At 40.9% G+C, this 18364-nt stretch overlaps 2 protein-coding genes across 3 annotated transcripts in view; one reads left to right on the top strand and one right to left on the bottom strand.

Annotated features, from left to right (window-relative positions):
- The window catches only part of PRPF40A (pre-mRNA processing factor 40 homolog A), a gene marked incomplete at its 5' end in the record, with an annotated part of 47756 nt that extends 38812 nt beyond the window's left edge, over positions 1-8944 (bottom strand). Inside the window, 2 exon segments of the mRNA XM_080670228.1 lie at positions 7337-7468; positions 8543-8944. Coding sequence (XP_080526354.1) covers positions 7337-7468; positions 8543-8944 — 534 coding nt within the window.
- Positions 8945-9932: 988 nt separating this feature from the next.
- The window catches only part of ARL6IP6 (ARF like GTPase 6 interacting protein 6), a 57077-nt gene continuing 48645 nt past the window's right edge, over positions 9933-18364 (top strand). The window contains exons 1-2 of one of the 2 annotated variants that reach the window (XM_080670229.1): positions 9933-10375; positions 11718-11771. In XM_080670229.1, the coding sequence (XP_080526355.1) occupies positions 9976-10375; positions 11718-11771 (454 nt within the window). In that variant the 5' untranslated portion in view covers positions 9933-9975. The remainder of the gene's footprint in view (positions 10376-11717; positions 11772-18364) is intronic. The other variant, XM_080670230.1, reaches the window with a different exon arrangement.

The following is an 18364-nucleotide window of genomic DNA, read 5'->3' as shown; positions in this document are numbered from 1 at the left end:
AACAACATGGCCTACTAATAAATAGTATGTGTTATATGTATTTTACATGGTATTCTTACAACAAAGTAAGCTAGAGAAAATGTTATTTTAAAAAATCGTAAGAAAAATACATTTACAGTATCTGTTGAAAAAAAAATCCCCATCAAAGTGGACTTGTGCAGTTCAAATCTGCGTTGCTCAAGGGTCAACTATATATTCTTTCCTGTCAAATTCCAAAGAGGTTGGTTAGCTTAATGACAATCTCACACTGCTATACAGGGAAGCAGCCTAGTAAGCTATTTTGTTCTTACACTCTGCAGTCAGACTGCCAGCATTCCTATACCAGCTTGGCCAATTACCAACTGTGTAATCTTGGGCTAACTTACTTAACCTATCTGGGTCTCAATCTCCTCACGCGTAACACGGAGAAAAACTACTCGTATGATAGTACTGTTGTAGGGGATCAAATGGGAAAATACACTTAGAAGGCACTTAGAACAATGCTCAAAAAATGGTAGTTTTAACTCAAAATGAAAGTATCTCTTGTGTTGCCTCTTATCTATTCCCTATCTGTCTGACAGGCACTTTGGTTCTTTAAAGACATCTAGTAAATATTGTTAATCATCATCTTCAGTAGAAATCAACAGATGAAATGACAGATAATAAATCAATCTTATATTAACATCAGTTTACAGCTGGCTCTGAATGTCACTGTATAATCCACTTAATTCTCTAAGTCTTACCATTACTGTCTAAAAATTGGACATCCATCTAGTCAATCTACATTTCAAAGTCAGGAGAATCAAATTTAATAGGGTATATGAATCTCTCAAAGTAGTTTACAAACATGGTGATATAATTCTAACACAGTTTAGGTGCCACAATCCTAGTCCCTGAAACCTTTAAAAGGAGAAGAAAAAAAAAGCCCTGGCTGGTCAGGTCAGATTGCTTACAAACCCAACTAAAAATCAACAAATAAAAAAGTTAACTTACTGACATTTACTTTGTTCTCTTTTCTTTTTGATCTCACTACTTACTGAATACCTATTTTGCACTTTATAAGCTGCTTCATTTATGTGTGTGTTAATACTAATTTATTTTGATGTTCCCTTTTTCTAGTAAAGAGTAGACAGAATGAGTAAGTGGCCCTATTTCAGCATTTCTCACAAAAATGCTAATTCCATGCTAGACAAAGCAAAATAAACAGATAACAGAGGGGTAACAGAGACCAGGGAAGTGAAGGGAGAAGATGGTCAAATAAAACTAAAAAATACTAAGTGAAAACAGTCTTAAAAGGCTTCTGCAAGACTTTTCAGCATTTTTAGAAAATACTGGGCTTTATGACACTCAAAGAAAGGGAGAGGTATAGTTTATTCTTCTAATCGTACATGGTCTTCTTAGATCTCTTCAAATACTCCCCATACTTAGAAAAACTACTCAAGCTGAATTCTTTAAATAGAAGAGTTCATATTTAAATGAATTTCTATCTAAATATAATGAAAACAAACTTATCTTTTAGTATTAGTAAAAACTATCACCTAGCTGGTATTGCTCAGTGGTTGAGCATCAACCCCATTAACAAGGAGGTTACAGTTCCAATTCCAGGTCAGGGCACATGCCTCGGTTGTGGTCTCCATCCCCATAGAGGGCATGCAGGAGGCAGTGGATAGATGATTCTCATCATTGATGTTTCTATCTCCCTCTCCCTTCCTCTCTGAAATCAATTAAAAAAAAAAAACAAAAAACAAACACAGCCGAAACCCGTTTGGCTCAGTGGATAGAGCGTTCAGCCTGTGAACTGAAGGGTCCCAGGTTCAATTCCGGTCAGGGACATGTACGTTGGTTGTGGGCACATCCCCAGTAGAGGGTGTGCAGGAGGCGGCTGATCGAGGTTTCTCTCTCATCGATGTTTCTAACTCTCTATCCCTCTCCCTTCCTCTCTGTAAAAAATCAATAAAATATATTTAAAAAAACAAAACAAAAACAAACATAAAATAAAATACATTTAAAAAACCCTATCAGAAATTAACCATATACACAGCCCAAAAGTTATACAAAGATTATTAGGTCCAAGGCAATCTATTTTTTTTTTTTTATAAGTACTTGCCTGGGTAATGCAAATGCACAGAGAAAGATACCTAGATTCAAGAATTATGAGCATATAACCTAAAAAAGTTTGTCAGTGGCTAATATTCAATGTAACAGCATGGATTCTGTAAGTAACTAAAAGTAAGGGTAATTCCAATGCTCAAAAAATGGTAGTTTTAACTCAAAATGAAAGTATCTCTTGTGTTGCCTCTTATCTATTCCCTATCTGTCTGATAGGCACTTTGGTTCTTTAAAGACATCTAGTAAATATTGTTAATCATCATCTTCAGTAGAAATCAACACATGAAATGACAGATAATAAATCAATCTTATATTAACATCAATTTATCAAATCAGTCATATAAATCTAAGATACCAATACTTTAAATTTCTCTGGAAGGCCTAAATTCCCAATCATTTTCCCAATCATATGGAAAAATCTGTGGTAAAACTTCTTAAAGAGATGATCATCAATGAAGTCATACAGATAAAACAAAGTGGAGATGAGTATTCACTTTACTCACTAAAAATTGTTTATTACTTTCACCTTATTTATCTTTCATTTTTGTCAAATAAAAAAGCAACAATAAAAAGGCAGACACCAAAAACAAGAGTAAGCGTAACAATGTAAAGTTACATAGGTAACCACTGAAAACAGTCACATGTAGCATTACTGACTGGCTTATACTGCAGGAGAGTACTGTGTGTTTGTTTCATTCATTCAACAAGTATTTTACTGAGCACCCATGATGTGCCAACAACTGTGCTCAGCACCTATAGAATTCTTTAAAAGTACAAAACATAGGCCCTGCCCTCTAAGAGCTTACAATCTATTACTTGTTGGGAAGACAAAGCAAATAAACCTTAAAACCAAAAAAGTCAATAATGAAGTGCCAAAATAAGTGAAACAGTAGGAGTTCTTAGGCTGATTACATAGGATTTTATTATAATAATTTGAAGGGGAGGTATACACTGGACAAAGATTGCTGAGGACCTCCTGAAGAAGGTAGGACTTAGAATGGCAGAACTTAGGTAAGTAAAGTTCATGGTGGTAATGAGCTGGGGCAGGAGGGCAAGAAGGTGACAGCATGAGCTCACTCTGAACTAATACAGCACTCAAGATACCATGAAAAGACCAGCCTAGGTTCAAATTATGGAATATGAAAACATGCAGCTCAGAATTGCACTTTGAATTATACTATACTTGAAAGTTAAATTGTGGAATTTAGATACTATGCTACAAGCACAGAAAAGCACTGGGGGTTCTTGGGCAAGGAGATGACACACTGAAATCTAAGAAAATTTTTTGTGGGGCAAGCTTGAAGTAAGAAAACCAGCTCAAAAGTTACTAAGAGTATCCAAAGACAGGACTGTAACAACTTGGGCTCACATGGCAGCAGGAATAGCAATAAGATCTGTAAAGCGTGCCTTAAGCCAATAAAAGAAGAAAATAAAACTCATTGGTAAAAATTACTTATTTATGTTTATTGAAGAAAAGCAAAAAAAAAAAAGTACAAAATAACTAGAATTCAGGAGACATTACTAAAATTATTTTATTTTTATTTCCCTATCATATAATCGCCTACATATCAACTACTCTTATCAAGTAATTTGAATTGAATCATAGACTGTTAGAGCTGAAAGGGACCTTAAATCTTTTATTCTACTCTTATTAAAAACAAAAAACAAAAATTAAGTATTAAAAAAGAAAAGAAACAAAGCCAGCTAGGACTCCCCCCTTAGGCTTAGGTGAAGGCAAATCATCTATGATAAAGATAGAAGAATTTGCCGAAACCGGTTTGGCTCAGTGGATAGAGCGTCGGCCAGCGGACTGAAGGGTCCCGGGTCGATTCCGGTCAAGGGCATGTACCTTGGTTGCGGGCACATCCCCAGTGGGAGGTGTGCAGGAGGCAGCTGATCGATATCTCTCTCTCATCGATGTTTCTAACTCTCTATCCCTCTCCCTTCCTCTCTGTAAAATATCAATAAAATATATTTAAAAAAAAAAAGATAGAAGAATTTGCATGTCCTTTGTTTAGAAATAATGGAATGAGAGTTAAAAACATTTTAAAGGCAAAACATTACTGACTATAGACAGAGGAAGAAGAGGGCCTCACACATAATTATGTCTTAATGCAAGTTTCTTCTGAAAATTTGAGTACTGCCATCCAGCAGAAAAATTATTTATTAATGATTTTTAAACCACTGATAAAACATTACTTAATTCACATATTATTCTAAAGTTTATAACACTTATAGGGTCTTCCAACTGTAAAATCCTATAATTCTATGAAAGTAAAAGCACAACTTTCCCATATGAAATTAATGTACAGAAGAAAAGAGGCAAATTTAACCCACAGGACAGATAAACTTTAAAGAAATTTTGAGCTCCACTGATAATTTTCAAATATTTGTTACTGAAAGATTCAGGCTGAATTCTAAAAAGGGCATTCCGGATTATCTCTTGAATAAAAAATAAAATAAAATGAACATAATACTTCTTTAATTTAAATTAACTTGCTGCATTTGAAAAATTATGAACTCTGGCTTCCATAGATTGTTATTTTGTCCAGTCTGTATATTAGTTTACAATTAAGGTTTAAAAATTCACATTATGTTCTATAACATATCAAAAACCATAATCATTTAGAAGACCGGCACCAATTTTAGTCTTCAGCTGGTCCCAGAATGAGATCTTAATGTGAACTGGGCAATATACATGAAGGTTCCATAACTGTCAGTACCAAAGTCTAAAGAATCTGTGAATTCATTTTTTAAAAACTGAATGGGCAGGATACTACCAACATTGTGTCGCTGCAGTGAACTTACAGGCAATTCTACTCATTATATTCTGACCACTACTCATTAATACTTCTGAGAGTGGGTCAACAGAAGAAATGATGCAGAAAAAAGGATCAAGTTTGCTAATTATCAATTTTTATTTTTAAGGTAGTTTTTACAGCTCTTTAAGTTAGATTTCCAGATTACTTGAGTATTGAAATTACCCATGCCCTCCCAGTCTATTATCAAAGCTAAAATAAGAATTAGTTTTACCAAGATTTGGACCCAATATTTGTTAGTTAGATATTAAGAGGAAAAAAGAGGAATAATCTTATTTTAAGGAAAAACAATGGGGGCTCTCTTGGGACCCTCAAAGCTAGAATCCTAAGACATTCATTATCTTAACAGTAGCCATAGGGAGAGACAGGCTTCTAAACATTTAAATAGTCAGGTACACTTAAAGTCACATGGCGTATACTGGCCTGGGAAAAAAATAAAGGAAAACCACAAGGTGAACTTCAGAGTATTTGAATGGATATGTACCAAGTAGCCAATAACCTTACTAGGAAAACGGTCACTAATGTAACTAAAGAGAAAGGGCCATAGTGCAGATTGTGACCAGCTTATGTCAATAGATACACAAAAGTACTTAAAAAAATAAAATAAAATCTGCAATTTACTAGAAATGACTAGCTGGTATCTTAGTTTTGGTAGTGCAATAGCACCATTACAGCAAGGGTAAGCAGGTCAATCCCTTGCAAAACTTACCTTGATTGGCCCAATGGAAACAGAAGGCCCCAGAAAAGAGAGAAGCATCTGGCAGTAGCAAATTGTTTTATTTTATCTCTCTGTGGAAAGAAACTAATTTTAAATAAGAACCAGAGCATTTAAAGAATAAATATTTTTTAAAGCTCATTATCTAGTTAGAGCAGCTCTACTAAGAAAACAAGAGCTCCTTGCTGCTTAGAGATGGAAAGAAAAGGAAGAGGAATCAAAGTTGTTTCTCCATCACCTAGGGAGTTTTAAAACTTGTGATATTCTAGGGCAGAGGTGAGGAACATACCGCCCTCAGGCATTATAAAGTCCTGGAAATCATTTGGTCTGGCCCTGCCAAGACATTAGAGGTGAGTTAATTAAATGTTTGACCAAATATAGCAGGGTAATTTTTAAGTTGATAATTTTGTATGGCCTGCAAATGATGTTATAAATATCCAAATGGCCCTTGGCAGAAAAAAGGTTCCCCACCCCTGTTCTAGAGTAACAGAATAAATTATTCTTTTATTTAAAGAACTCCTACAGGCAGAATCTTTGGGCCTGGTGCCTTTGAATAAAGATTTTTATACAAAATTAAGAGCTATATTCCAAATAAAAAAAGAAAAGCACCTGACATTAAGCCCTTCTACTCTTAAGGTAGCGTAAAAAGAGAGACACAGAGTAAGCTCCTTCTCCACTACAATTTCACCAATAACTTAAAATCATCGAGGCTTAACTGCTTATCAAAGTAAACTAATAATTAGCAGAAAGTTCATACCTAATTGACTGGCTTTCCAAAATATTTTGTTAGCCTAAAGTTTTGATGATTTATTGAGATACTCAAATGGAAAGAAACCAGTCACCAAACTAATTTTAAGAATGAAAGCATTTAAAGAGTAAATATTTTTTAAAGCTCATTATCTATTTAAGAGCAGCTTTATTAAGAAATATTAGAACCTAAGGGGGCATGAAATTATTCACAGTAACTAGACCTGTTACTTTTCTTGAATGCTTCTCTAGGAACTCAGTTCTATTGAATTTACTGAGCCAGCATTAAAATCTTTTGATCCAAATCACTCCCACAAAATGTCCGCTTTCAATTTATGCCTGAGATGGAAGGGACAGCTCAAAGCAGGAGTGCAGAAGCAATAAGCATTAAAAGAAAACAACAACACAATAGTGTAAGTGAAAAAATGAACTACCTATTTGGCACTGTCCTATTAAGAATCAAATTAGAGTAGAATATACCCACCTCCACACCCCCCCCCACACACACATACACAATAAGAGGACGCTATTTCAGAAATAAAATTCATTTTAAACAGCCAAAGACCTAAACAATTGCAATTTTCAGATTCTATGCATTTACATGGTCCCCCGATATAAATTATGTTGATTTATCAGATATTTACTCTTAGAACATTAACTTCAATTGACATACTTGTGGGAATGAGTCATTAAACTAAAAAGCCTACATTTACAGTGTTACTTTTAAATTTATTTTAAAAACCACACAACCTCTTAGTTTTGTTGCAGTGAAAGTAGTTATTTTATACAGAAGACTTCATATATTCAAAATGGTTAGTGTCATGATTCAACATTATCTTATTTGAAAACATTACTTTGACATAAACTAATCCGTAAAAAACTACAAGTTTTGACCCAGATTTTGAAATCTTGACACAATAATACAACAGGCAAAAATAAAAGCAAAATAAAACAAAAACATTCTTACTTGACCCATTGGCGGACCTCCCATTGGGGGCATCATTTGTGGCATCATTCCATGTGGTACAGGAGGCATATTCGCTCTCTGACCCATAGGGTGCATTCCCATTGAGGCATAATGCATGCCAGGATGCCCCATCTGAAAAAAAAGGCAAAAATTTAAACACGAACAAGTAACAATAAATACTTTTCAAAAAATCTGATTTCAACAAATCAGTTAAGTGTAGCGATGTAACAGTAGGCTAAAGTGTGATTTAATTATTAGGGTTAGTTTATACTTTCTTACATTAAACAAAATGCACTTCACAAATACTTATGAGCTTTAACCAAATCCCAGAATAATAGGTAAAAAAATAAAATCATTACTGGACAGTTAGATCTTAGCTTTACTTTAAAGCACACTGATTTGATTAGTTGCTAATTGACTTGCTAAGTTCAGAAGTGTAAGAAAGCCAATTTAAAAATTGTTATGAAAACAACTTTGTCCTATATCACACAGATATAAGATAGACAGCTATTGTTTAAAGCCACTTATTCTTAAATTTATTTCTAAACTGATTTTTAAGCTTTAAAACGCTGAAATGACCAAATTAACTCAGATGAGGGCTTGTCTTATAAAACACAAATAGGGGTATCCAGGGACACCTCACTCCTAAAAAATACACATACTACTCTCAAATGTAATCTTTAGACGGGTAAAATTACTTGTGCCAAAAAAAAATTTATTCCAAAACTGAGGTCTGTCATTCACACTAAATGCAAACAACTAATTCATCCATTTTAATACGCTTTTATAAGACAACTACTGCCTTTACCTGTGTGTCCATTAGTTCCAAGTCTTAAAACCAGGTAATTATCGCCTGCAAATTCTCCCAGCTGTGCACCCTACAGCTACCACTAACACCAGTGGGAACACGTCTTAGCAGACTCTTAAAGCCTACAGAATGCCGTCTCCGCCTTCCCCTCCCTCCTGAATTGGGCCTGCCCCTCCGAGACGCTCACCGCGCTCGGGGCCCAGCACCTCCACCGCGCATCTGTCTACGCCAGGCCCACTAGAAACTTCCAGGGTCCCACATCTTTCCCTTTGTGCATCCCCGCCCTCCATTTCTCTCCTTCGGAACACGACCCATCTCGAGCTCTTTCCTTCGTTCTCTCTCCTTCTTTTGGAGAAAGCTTCCTGTCTGTTTTTCATTGTGCCGCTCCGATCCCTTACCGAGGGCCGTCTCCTCAGGAAGCCGTCAGCAGAGACCCAAGAGCTGGAGCAGAGGCTTGAGCCGGACAATCTCCGCTCCCCGTCCCCAGGACCCTGCGCGGAAGGATGGCTCTCCATTTCACTCACCATGAGGCCTCCACGCTCGGCTCCCGTCCCCGGCCTCATCATCGGGCTCAGACTGCTCCGCCGGCGGCCACTGCCGCTGCATATACCAACAAGCAGCGATCTGAGTGGCTGGCGCCCGCTGGGGCCAAAGGTTAAAGGCTGCCCGGCACTACGGGGCGGGATCAGCGGGGCCAATAGACTGACAGGCTTTCCCGCTGTCCAACCAGAGTGCGCTTCCGACACGCAGCTCTGCGGCGATTCGCCCCCAGCCTCAGGCTCACCCGGCGTCGCCTGCATGGAGGGGGGATAGGGGGACGGAGGAAGTTTCTGCGCCGAGTCCTCTGCTGGAAAAACTCCACCAACTTCCCCCCGGGAAGGGCAGACAACTGTGTCCCAGCTTTCCGAGCTTAGACCGCCTCACCCCGTAGGGGGTGGGGCAGTGAGGACCTGCCACCTTCCCCACCCCCCGCCCGAGTTACGTATGTCCCACAAACCTGAGGCCGCCAGGGGTAGGGTGGGGTAGGTGGAGTAGGGTAAGAGGCTCCTAGCGTTAGCGGTGGCCCGGGCCAGACGCGCGCGCGCGCGGTGCTCGAGACGGAGGGGAGGGGGGCGGGGAGGCCAAAGGAGGGGTCCTAGGAGAGGGCTCGATCTCAGTACACACCAGCTGGAGAGCGCGCTCCTGGGTGGGGGTTTGCGGGGGGTGGGGGGGGGTGAAGGAGGCGTGTCGAGCAGCGTGGAGGGAAGTTGTGGTAGGGGCGGGAGGAACAATGCAAAAGGAAAAGAGGGGTGGGAACTTAAGGCGGGGCGAGAGCGCCGACTGGTGAGCTGTCCTTAGTGAGGAAAACCGGGGGAGAGTATAGGGCAAGAAGAGAGAAAGCAGATAGGTTCAGGAATGTTAATCAGGTGCACGAGCGGGTGCTAGGACCGGGCATCGGAAAGATGCAGCTTTGGGGCCGACTGTCCCTGCGCTTGCCTGGAGGTGACGCGGCAGCGGCGGAAGTCTCTGGACGGGACGAAGCGCCGCCGGGTGAAGAGACCTGACTACTCTCTTAGGCCTCGACTCGCCTCTCTCTGCGCGGTCCCTTGCTTCCCTTCCCTCCTCCTGCCTGGGGGTCGTACTCCGGTCCAGGGGTGTCTAACCTCTCCTCGAGCCCCATGGCAACTCCCCAGCCTCACCTCGCACTCTTGTGCACCCCTGCGCGCCGGGGCCGGATGGTGCTGGCCGTGGGGAGACTCGGCCGCTCATTGGCTGATGCGTGCTCGGGGCGGGGCGGGGCGGGGCGGGTGGGAGATGCCCGACCTCTGCACTGCTCTGGGTGTTTCCCGCCATGTCGTTCGTGGAGAGCGCGAAGCGCTCCTCTTTGCTGCGCCGTCGCCGCGGTACCCCTGTCCCTTTCGCTCGGCCGAGGTTATCCGCCTTTACTCAAGGGGACAGTTGGGGTGAAGGTGAAGTCGACGACGAGGAGGGATACGACCAAGTAGCCCGCGACTTGCGGGCGGAATTGTCTGCGGGGGCGTCGTCGGAGCCTAGAAAGGGCGCGCTGCTCCCGCTTGAGCAGGACGGGTCTCCCGTTCTGCCTGATAAACGCAACGGTTTCTTCTCGGCGGAGGCGCGCGGCCAAGCCCAGGCTCGGCTGTGGCCGGTCCAGGTCCTCTCAATTCTCTGTTCGCTGCTGTTTGCCGTCCTCCTCGCTTTCCTTCTCGCCATCGCCTACCTGATCGTAAAAGGTACTGAAGGTTGGGCCTTGACAAATCTGCCCAGAATAAAGTTGAGCCTGGACGTGAGTCTCACCTTCACCACCCGTCTCCCCACGAAAGGCCAGGCCGGCAAGCTGGTAGCCAGTTTCACCCAGAATCTTGGACTGCACCTTTCTTTGTCCTCCTCCCTTTTCCCTCACTGTTCTTGAAAGTGGGTGGTCCGAGTCCATTTTAAAAAAAGGATCTCGAGTTAACCAATATCTTAGAGTCAATGAACACTTTTAACAACCATTAAAAGACGGTGAAAAGTGTGTGTAAGTAAAATAGGCCATACGTGTTCAAAGACTAATTTACAAGTGATTAAAGATGTGCTATCCACCGAATCCTCTGTACGCTCACAGAATTCCTGAAGGACGGGGATTTCGATCCCACAGCCCAAATTTCTACTTTTATTGGTAAAATAATTAGCCCCTCTCGGTTTTGTTGCAGGAACTAGTCTACTTTCTCTGATTAATAGTTTTCTTTTCCTGTGTCTGACGTTGACATATTGGCCAGATTTGAATAGAAGGAGATGTGCCTTGAGACGTTTTCCAAACTCTATACGGATATGTTATGTGGTTACAGTGGAAAGAATCAGACCTGAGTTTAAATCTCAGTTTTCACTCCTGTGTGACTTTGGTAAAGTTACTGACAGGCTTTTAAAGCAACTTTACTTTTAATGTATGAAACATACCCAACACACTCAAGTATTAATTTTAGTTCACTAAATAGAATTAAATCTATTTAATTACAGTTTTTATTTTTCCGCATTACTTCCAAGCCACTAATGGGCTGCAAGTGGCATCTAACAGCTTACCATGCTTAATGTTCAAAGGAAACAAACTGGCAAGTTTTACTTATTCATACAATGATAATTGTTTGTAAACTCTCAATGTTAAATATATGTGTGCCATATCACTCCCTCTATCACTCTTCTTACCCCCTTTTTTTCAGTGCAGTTCTGAGGTTTATCTTGTAGGTACTTTTCTCTCTCTTTTTGCTCTGAGAGATTGCCTTTTTATCATAAAGTCACAAAACCTGGAAGTCCATTGCAGAAGACTGAGTTGTGCATATTTCGGAGAGTGGAGAAAGGAACTGAATTTAAAACCTAGTGTGCCTCATTAATTTGCATTACATGAAATACTTTCACAACCACCCCAGGGGATAAACATTCCCATTTTACATATATGGCAGTTGACTCTTACCTGCTTATAGAAAATCACATAGCTACTAAATGGAATCAGTTTGAAACCAGTTGTTTCTGACACTACAGCACGTTCCACAACTCCATAGTGTCTTCCTTTTTAACCCAAGCCCATTTTTGTATTTACAGAGTTACATGCTGAGAATTTGAAGAATGAAGATGATGTAGACACAGGGCTATTAGGTATGTACTTAATTGTCACATGACAATTATATGTATACTAGAGGCCTGGTGCACGAAATTCATGCACAGGGAGGGGAGGGGGGTGTCCCTTAGCCCAGCCTGCACCCTCTCCAATCTGGGACCCCTCAAGGGATGTCCGACTGCCCGTTTAGGCCCGATCCTATCTGGATCGGGCCTAACGGGCAGTCGGACATCCCTCTCACAATCCAGGACTGCTGGCTCCCAACTGCTTGCCTGCCTGCCTTCCTGATTGCCCCTAACCGCTTCTGCCTGCCAGCCTGATCACCCCCTAACCACTCCCCTGACAGCCTGATTGATGCCTAACTACTCCCCTGCTAGCCTGATTGCCCCTAACTGCCCTCCCCTGCAGGCCTGGTCCCCTCCAACTGCTCTCCCCTGCAGGCCTGGGTCCCCCGCAACTGCCCTTCCCTGCAGGCCTGGTAGCCCCCAACTTCCCTCCTCTGTCGGCCTGGTCACCCCTAACTGCCCTCCCCTGCAGGCTTGATCGCCCCCAACTGCCCTTCTTTGCAGGCCTGGTCCCTCCCAGCTGCCCTCCCCTGCTGGCCTGATCGCCCACAACTGCCCTCCCTTGCAGACCTGGTCCCTCCCAACTGCCCTCCCCTGCTGGCCATCTTGTGGTGGCCATCTTGTGTGTTGAAGTGATGGTCAATTTGCATATTACTCTTTTATTAGATAGGATATACCCCTTGACTATCAATACATACATAATGTCATACACACTAGGAATACATTTTGAACACAACTGTATGTGACAAAGTCCCAGAGAATACTTAATGTTTTCTAATTATGTGCTGGAAGAGTCTCCCTATACCTCTTCGCAGGAATTACAAACAAGGAAAAATAACTTCCTCACAAAGTTAGCAAAGATACCATCTTAAGCAAACCTCAGGAGAAATTTAAGTTTGAATTTGTTTAAATTTAGGTTTAAACAAATGTAAAAAGCATTAGGCATACCTGCATAGTTCAGTTATAACTAGGAAAGTGTCGGACCTGAGTTTCTATAGATTGTCTGTTGAATGCTATAATGCATTTTTCTAGTGAAAAATTCAAGGGGTATTTATCTGGTATTTATTTCTCTCAGCACAAATGATTTTAAAGCATTCAGAACTTTACCTGTCTGGCATATTTATTCTATTTGCTATAATTTATTTGATTAATCACTCTGAATTGGGGGGCAAATTATTGAGATCCTATCCCACTTGTCACCCTCCTCCCCTAATGTTAGAAAACTATTTAATCTATCTCTTCAAGGCCAGTGCCCTCATTATGATACAAAGTATAGTCTACCTGATTTTTGCAGAATGGGAATCCTTTATCTTCAAATTCCAAACTAACTGGTTTGCTACATGTCCCATGAAAATTTGTCTATACTCTTCTTAACTTCTTGCATGAGAAAACATGTATTTATTAACTCATTTTATCAGTGTATGTTGTTACACTATTTCATCTCTTAAAAAACAGCCAAGAATATGAAGGTTTTCATAGCATTTATTGATATGTCAGCTCTTGATGCAGTTGTGGACTAGACATGAATTCTAACTTTGTATTTAAAAGTTGGCAAGATTTCACATTTATGAAAAGAATGAATGGCACTTGCCATCTGAAGGAATGGCTTGTTCAGTATCAAAAGGAATATAATGGGACTTTGCCATTGCTCTGCTTGATTTTCCACTTCTAGTTAAATAGTCTGGTATTGCTTCTAGGTATGCTTAACAGTGGTCGGCTAATGAGTTTGCCGACCACTGGGATAGGGGCTTAATCACAAGGAACAACAATAGCCTGTAATTATTGGAATCAAGAGTCTAGGTCAGTGGTCCACTGGCTTAGTAGATTAGATATTTGACAGCAAATAGGAAGATCATTGTCTAATCTTAGCTAATGACATGGGAATCACTGTTTATAGTTTTTTTGTGTTTGTGTTTTTTGTACTGTCCCAAATTGTTTATTAGGTAAGAATTTTACAAATGTTACTTACCTTGCGTTACATTAGGTAACGGTGGAGCTGTAGAGTGTTGAGCCTTCTCAAAGCTGCATGGCAACAACCACCAATAATGTGGACCTTGTGGCCCTTTCTAAGGCCAGGACTCTTGTGGCTTATAGATGTCAGCCTCTCATCTCCCTGTGCTTGTGGACTGCTTTGGTGATCCACTAGGTGTCAGAATTCCTTCTGATAGCCTTGTGGAATGGATAACCTCAAAAAGTTTGTACAGTGAATCTTCACCAACCCCGTAAGAATTCAGGACTCTCAGAGCCCCACAGTAGTGTTCACCTCACTCCTCCACAACAGACTGAAGGCTTTGAGCAAACTTTAGTTAACACCAACTGCTCAACAGGCTTGCCTTAGGTCACACTCTTAGGAACAGGGTATTTGTGGCCAGCATAAAGCACATGAATCCGATATATGGCATAACTCTGCGTGGCCTTGTATCCCAACCTGTGCATTTTATATGGCCAGGTTAGAAAGAGTGCTACCGGGGGGGCCTTGTGGAGCATAGAGATCTGGAGGTACTGCCAGCAACACCGCTAAGAAGGAAGTGCATTACATCAGAGTGCTGCTTCCTCCACAGCTCCTGGATGTACTTATAAGTGCCCATCTTGGCTCACTTGATGGCTGTGGGTAGACAGAAAGGAAGAGCCTTTCTCCCTTATACTTGTTTTTTTAAAGGTTCATGATGACTCATGGATGGTATCAATGCCTCTGGGGCAGTGGTTGGCAAACTCATTAGTCAACAGAGCCAAATATCAACAGTACAACGATTGAAACTTCTTTTGAGAGCCAAATTTTTTAAACTTAAACTTCTTCTAACGCCACTTCTTCAAAATAGACTCGCCCAGGCCGTGGTATTTTGTGGAAGAGCCACGCTCAAGGGGCCAAAGAGCCGCATGTGGCTCGCAAGCCGCAGTTTGCCGACCACGGCTCTGGGGAGTTAATTGATCTAATCACTCATAGGATTTGTCTGTCATACTATTCATCTTTACTAGTGAGGTAGTCCAGCCAGGGAGGTGTTTTTGCTACATTCGGCTGGTTTTGGAACTCATATCCCCTGATCTTCCCTGGGTGGCATTGGAGTCACACGTCAGAGTTCTTAGAGCTTTCCTTTTATGATTGTCCTACAAACCATGTTCTACTGGAAGCCTGTTTTTCAGGCATATTAATAAAATTAAAACTTAAGTTTATTAGGTAAAATCATGTTCCAGTCCTTCCTCATTAAGGTTATTTACTGGCCAAATTTATGGCACTAATCATATATAACAATGTGTTGTTTCATTTATGCACATTAGCTTTTGTATCACATTTTATAAATTTAGTCCTCTTTCCAATTTGTACATATTTTCTCTAAGTCTTTTTTTAATTAGTATTCTTAGTATAATGATTTATTCTGAAAAATTAGATTTTCTGTGTCAGGATCTCAAATCAACTGATTCACTTAGAATAGTTTTATAAATGTGATTTTTAATTTTTGGCCATTATGACTACTGCATGGTAAAAGGTTCTATTTGTTGGCAAACCCTCTGGAGCTGTTCATCACCTTTTATGTGGTTAGGGATGTAAATAACATGTGTGCCCCAGATGGGCTGCGACACCCAGGCTCCCACTTTGTGATATACTTCTTCACAGCACCAGAGGCTTCCCAACCCAACCCCTAAACCTGCTCATTTCAGCTTGTATCCTGGCAACCACAGATTCAGTCACTCTGACTAAAATCCCTGTAATGAGGGATTTATGTTTATATTCAGTATATACTTTGTTAGGAGATTTTATATTCTACCTTCTTTTTGAAGAGTGAGGTGTAGGAATAGATTTGGACTTAGGTTGGGAGCAGGGAGGGCAATAACAAGAGTAACAACACGAGCAAGTATTTAAGTCCGTGCTAAATATTAATACCTTCCACATTTTAAACTCTGTGTGCTGGTGAGGACACCCTTCTGGCATAGCTGATTTCATTGCGGGGGACAACTCAGGCAGTTACTTGAGTGGTCTGGACTGGCATGTGGCCAGTCTCACAGCAAAACAGAATCAACAGCCTCAGAAATGCTCAGCCTGGTAAGCAATAGTAAAAACTGAAGTTTCTTAAACTGAACTTTGGCCTCCACAATCAAAGGAAGACTCATCTTTTTTTTTTTTATTAGTCAATCAGAATGTGTCTGATAGTACCTTTTTGGTTTGCAATATTAAAGTGGAGAAAAGCTGCTTTAGAAAATAAAAAAAATATAGGAATTGTTATTACTTGGTGCCTACTATTTGCTGAATATGTTATAGCATGGTAAGAAGCTAGGAAAATTCCAGGACAAGTGGAATAGGGTAACGGATAGTTAAACAGAAATTTGTGGCCATCTACTAAACCCTATCTTCCCTAAACCAAGGACACTTAATAGTAAATGGTTTGCACTTCTCCTCCCCAACCAGAGAGTAAATAGCTTAAATCACCCTACTCTTGGAGACATAACAGAAATCCAATTAGTGCCATTTGCCAGCCACACCCAAGGGCAGACAAATTAAGAGAATCTCATTTTGCTGCATCTGCATAAAGCAGATGAATATTCTATTGATCCTCCCCTAAACACCCAGCCTTTAAAACCCCTCTGAACAAAGGTCACAGTGGGCTCCCCGTCTCCATCCCCCACATATCTCCTAAACTCCAAGGGACCCAATGAAGCTTGCAACTAGAGGAGCAATGGGCAGTGGCAGCTCCTTCCAGGCTAACCCCCTGAACCTGTCTCCAAGGCCCCCTTTTCTCTGACTTCCCAGTGAGCTCAGTCAGCCCAGCCTAGGCTCTCCTGTTACCTCTTCAATGCCCTTCCTTGTTTCTGTGTCCTAAGTACATTTTTGCTGTGGTCAATAAATTCTTGCTTGCTTTTCTACACTTTGTCGCTTGATTGAAATCTTTTCCTTCAAGAAGACAAGAACTGAGGTCTCATCCTCTCACTGGTAACAACCCCTAAAATATTTAAAGGATGGATGTCTGAGGGGGGAATGAGACAGACTATTAAGCCAGGACAAGCAGAATAGAGAAACAGATAGTTAAACAGCAGTTTGTAGCCATCTAGAGAATGATGCCAAGCAGTTTGCATCTATCTACCGTGTTTTCCCGAAAATAAGACAGTGTCTTATATTAATTTTTGCCCCCAAAGACACACTAGGTCTTATTTTCAGGGGATGTCTTATTTTTCCATGAAGAAGAATACAATACACATTTATTGTTAAATGAAAATAAAGGAAATTTATTACCTGTATACGGTACGGTAGTACGGTAGTTGTCAACACAAACCAGACAAACTGTGAATCCTACAGTATCAAGAATTTACTCATTTATTCAATGACAATCATGTAATCATCTTCTGGAACATCATCATAACAATCCAGTTCCTAAATTTCCTGGTGAATTTCTTGTGACTCCATTTCTTTCAGAATCAGTGGACCAAATCTCTCATGTTTAGCAATAGCACTGTCTTTAAATGAGTACTTCTTGTCAAGGTAGCCTGCTCGCAGTGCATTTGCAATGCAACTGCCAGTGATTTTCTCCCATGAATTCTTCACCCAAGTCACAACTTCTTGCAGTTTAGGTTTCACAAAGTTTCCACGCTGATTTCTCTCCATTCTATTTTCAATGTAGTCATTAATTTCCATGCGCAAATTGTCTTTGAATGGCTTGTTTATTGCAATATCAAGAGTCTGGAGATAGGCCGTCATTCCTGCGGGAATCATTATCTGATCTATTTTTCTTTAGTGAAGAAATGTCTTCATGTCTTTAGCACGGTGAGTGCTGGCTGCATCCCAGACTAGCAGACCTCTTTGGCTCCCTCGCATAACAAGCGGCAGCATTAAATCGACCCACTTCCTTATAACTGCTTGTGTGGCCCAGGCTTTTTCAGTTTCAAGAATAAAAACGCCCAAAACACGTTCAATCTTTTCCTTCTTGCCCTTAGAAATGATTAAAGGTGGGATTTTAGTGCCATCCAGACGAATTGCCAAAATACAGGAAACACGTGCACTATCGTAAGCAGTGGAGGGAATGTACGCTAAGGAGGCACCCCGCTGTTCAATTGTTGTTTGAGATGATTGGCCCATAAACACTGCAGTTTCATCCATAGCAATCATGTTGGAAAGATTGTATTTAGAGAAGTCAGCATCATCAATAAAGGACTTGAATGCAAGTGCTCACTTAATAACTTGAGTATCTTCCAACCTAAACAATGTTGTAGATCTTCTTAAAGACAGTTCACTTCGCTGAAGGAAATTATCCAGCCAGTGTTGTGATGCTTTGAAGTCTTTGGGGGCTATGTCAAACTGGGGTGCCATTGCAAGGGCAAATTCTTGAATCTGAGCCCTATTCACAACCAAAGCCCTTGCTCTCCTGTCAACAACCCATTCACAGATCAGGTCTTCCAGCTCGGAAAATAATGGTTGCCGACCTGATCCACACTTGCGCTTTTTAGCATTTCCCTTGTCCACTTGTTCAATGAGGTTACCATACTCTGCTCGCCATTTTCGGGCCAATCGGATACTCAACATCTTCTCTTTGCAGAAAGCAGTAAGCTTTTGGCCCCAAGAGTCTGCCACGATTCCTTTC

Source organism: Plecotus auritus (genome assembly GCF_963455305.1).
Source record: "Plecotus auritus genome assembly, chromosome: 5".
Taxonomy (NCBI): domain Eukaryota; kingdom Metazoa; phylum Chordata; class Mammalia; order Chiroptera; family Vespertilionidae; genus Plecotus; species Plecotus auritus.
Note: the sequence above shows the minus strand (reverse complement) of the source record. Positions and strands in the feature narration are given on the sequence as shown.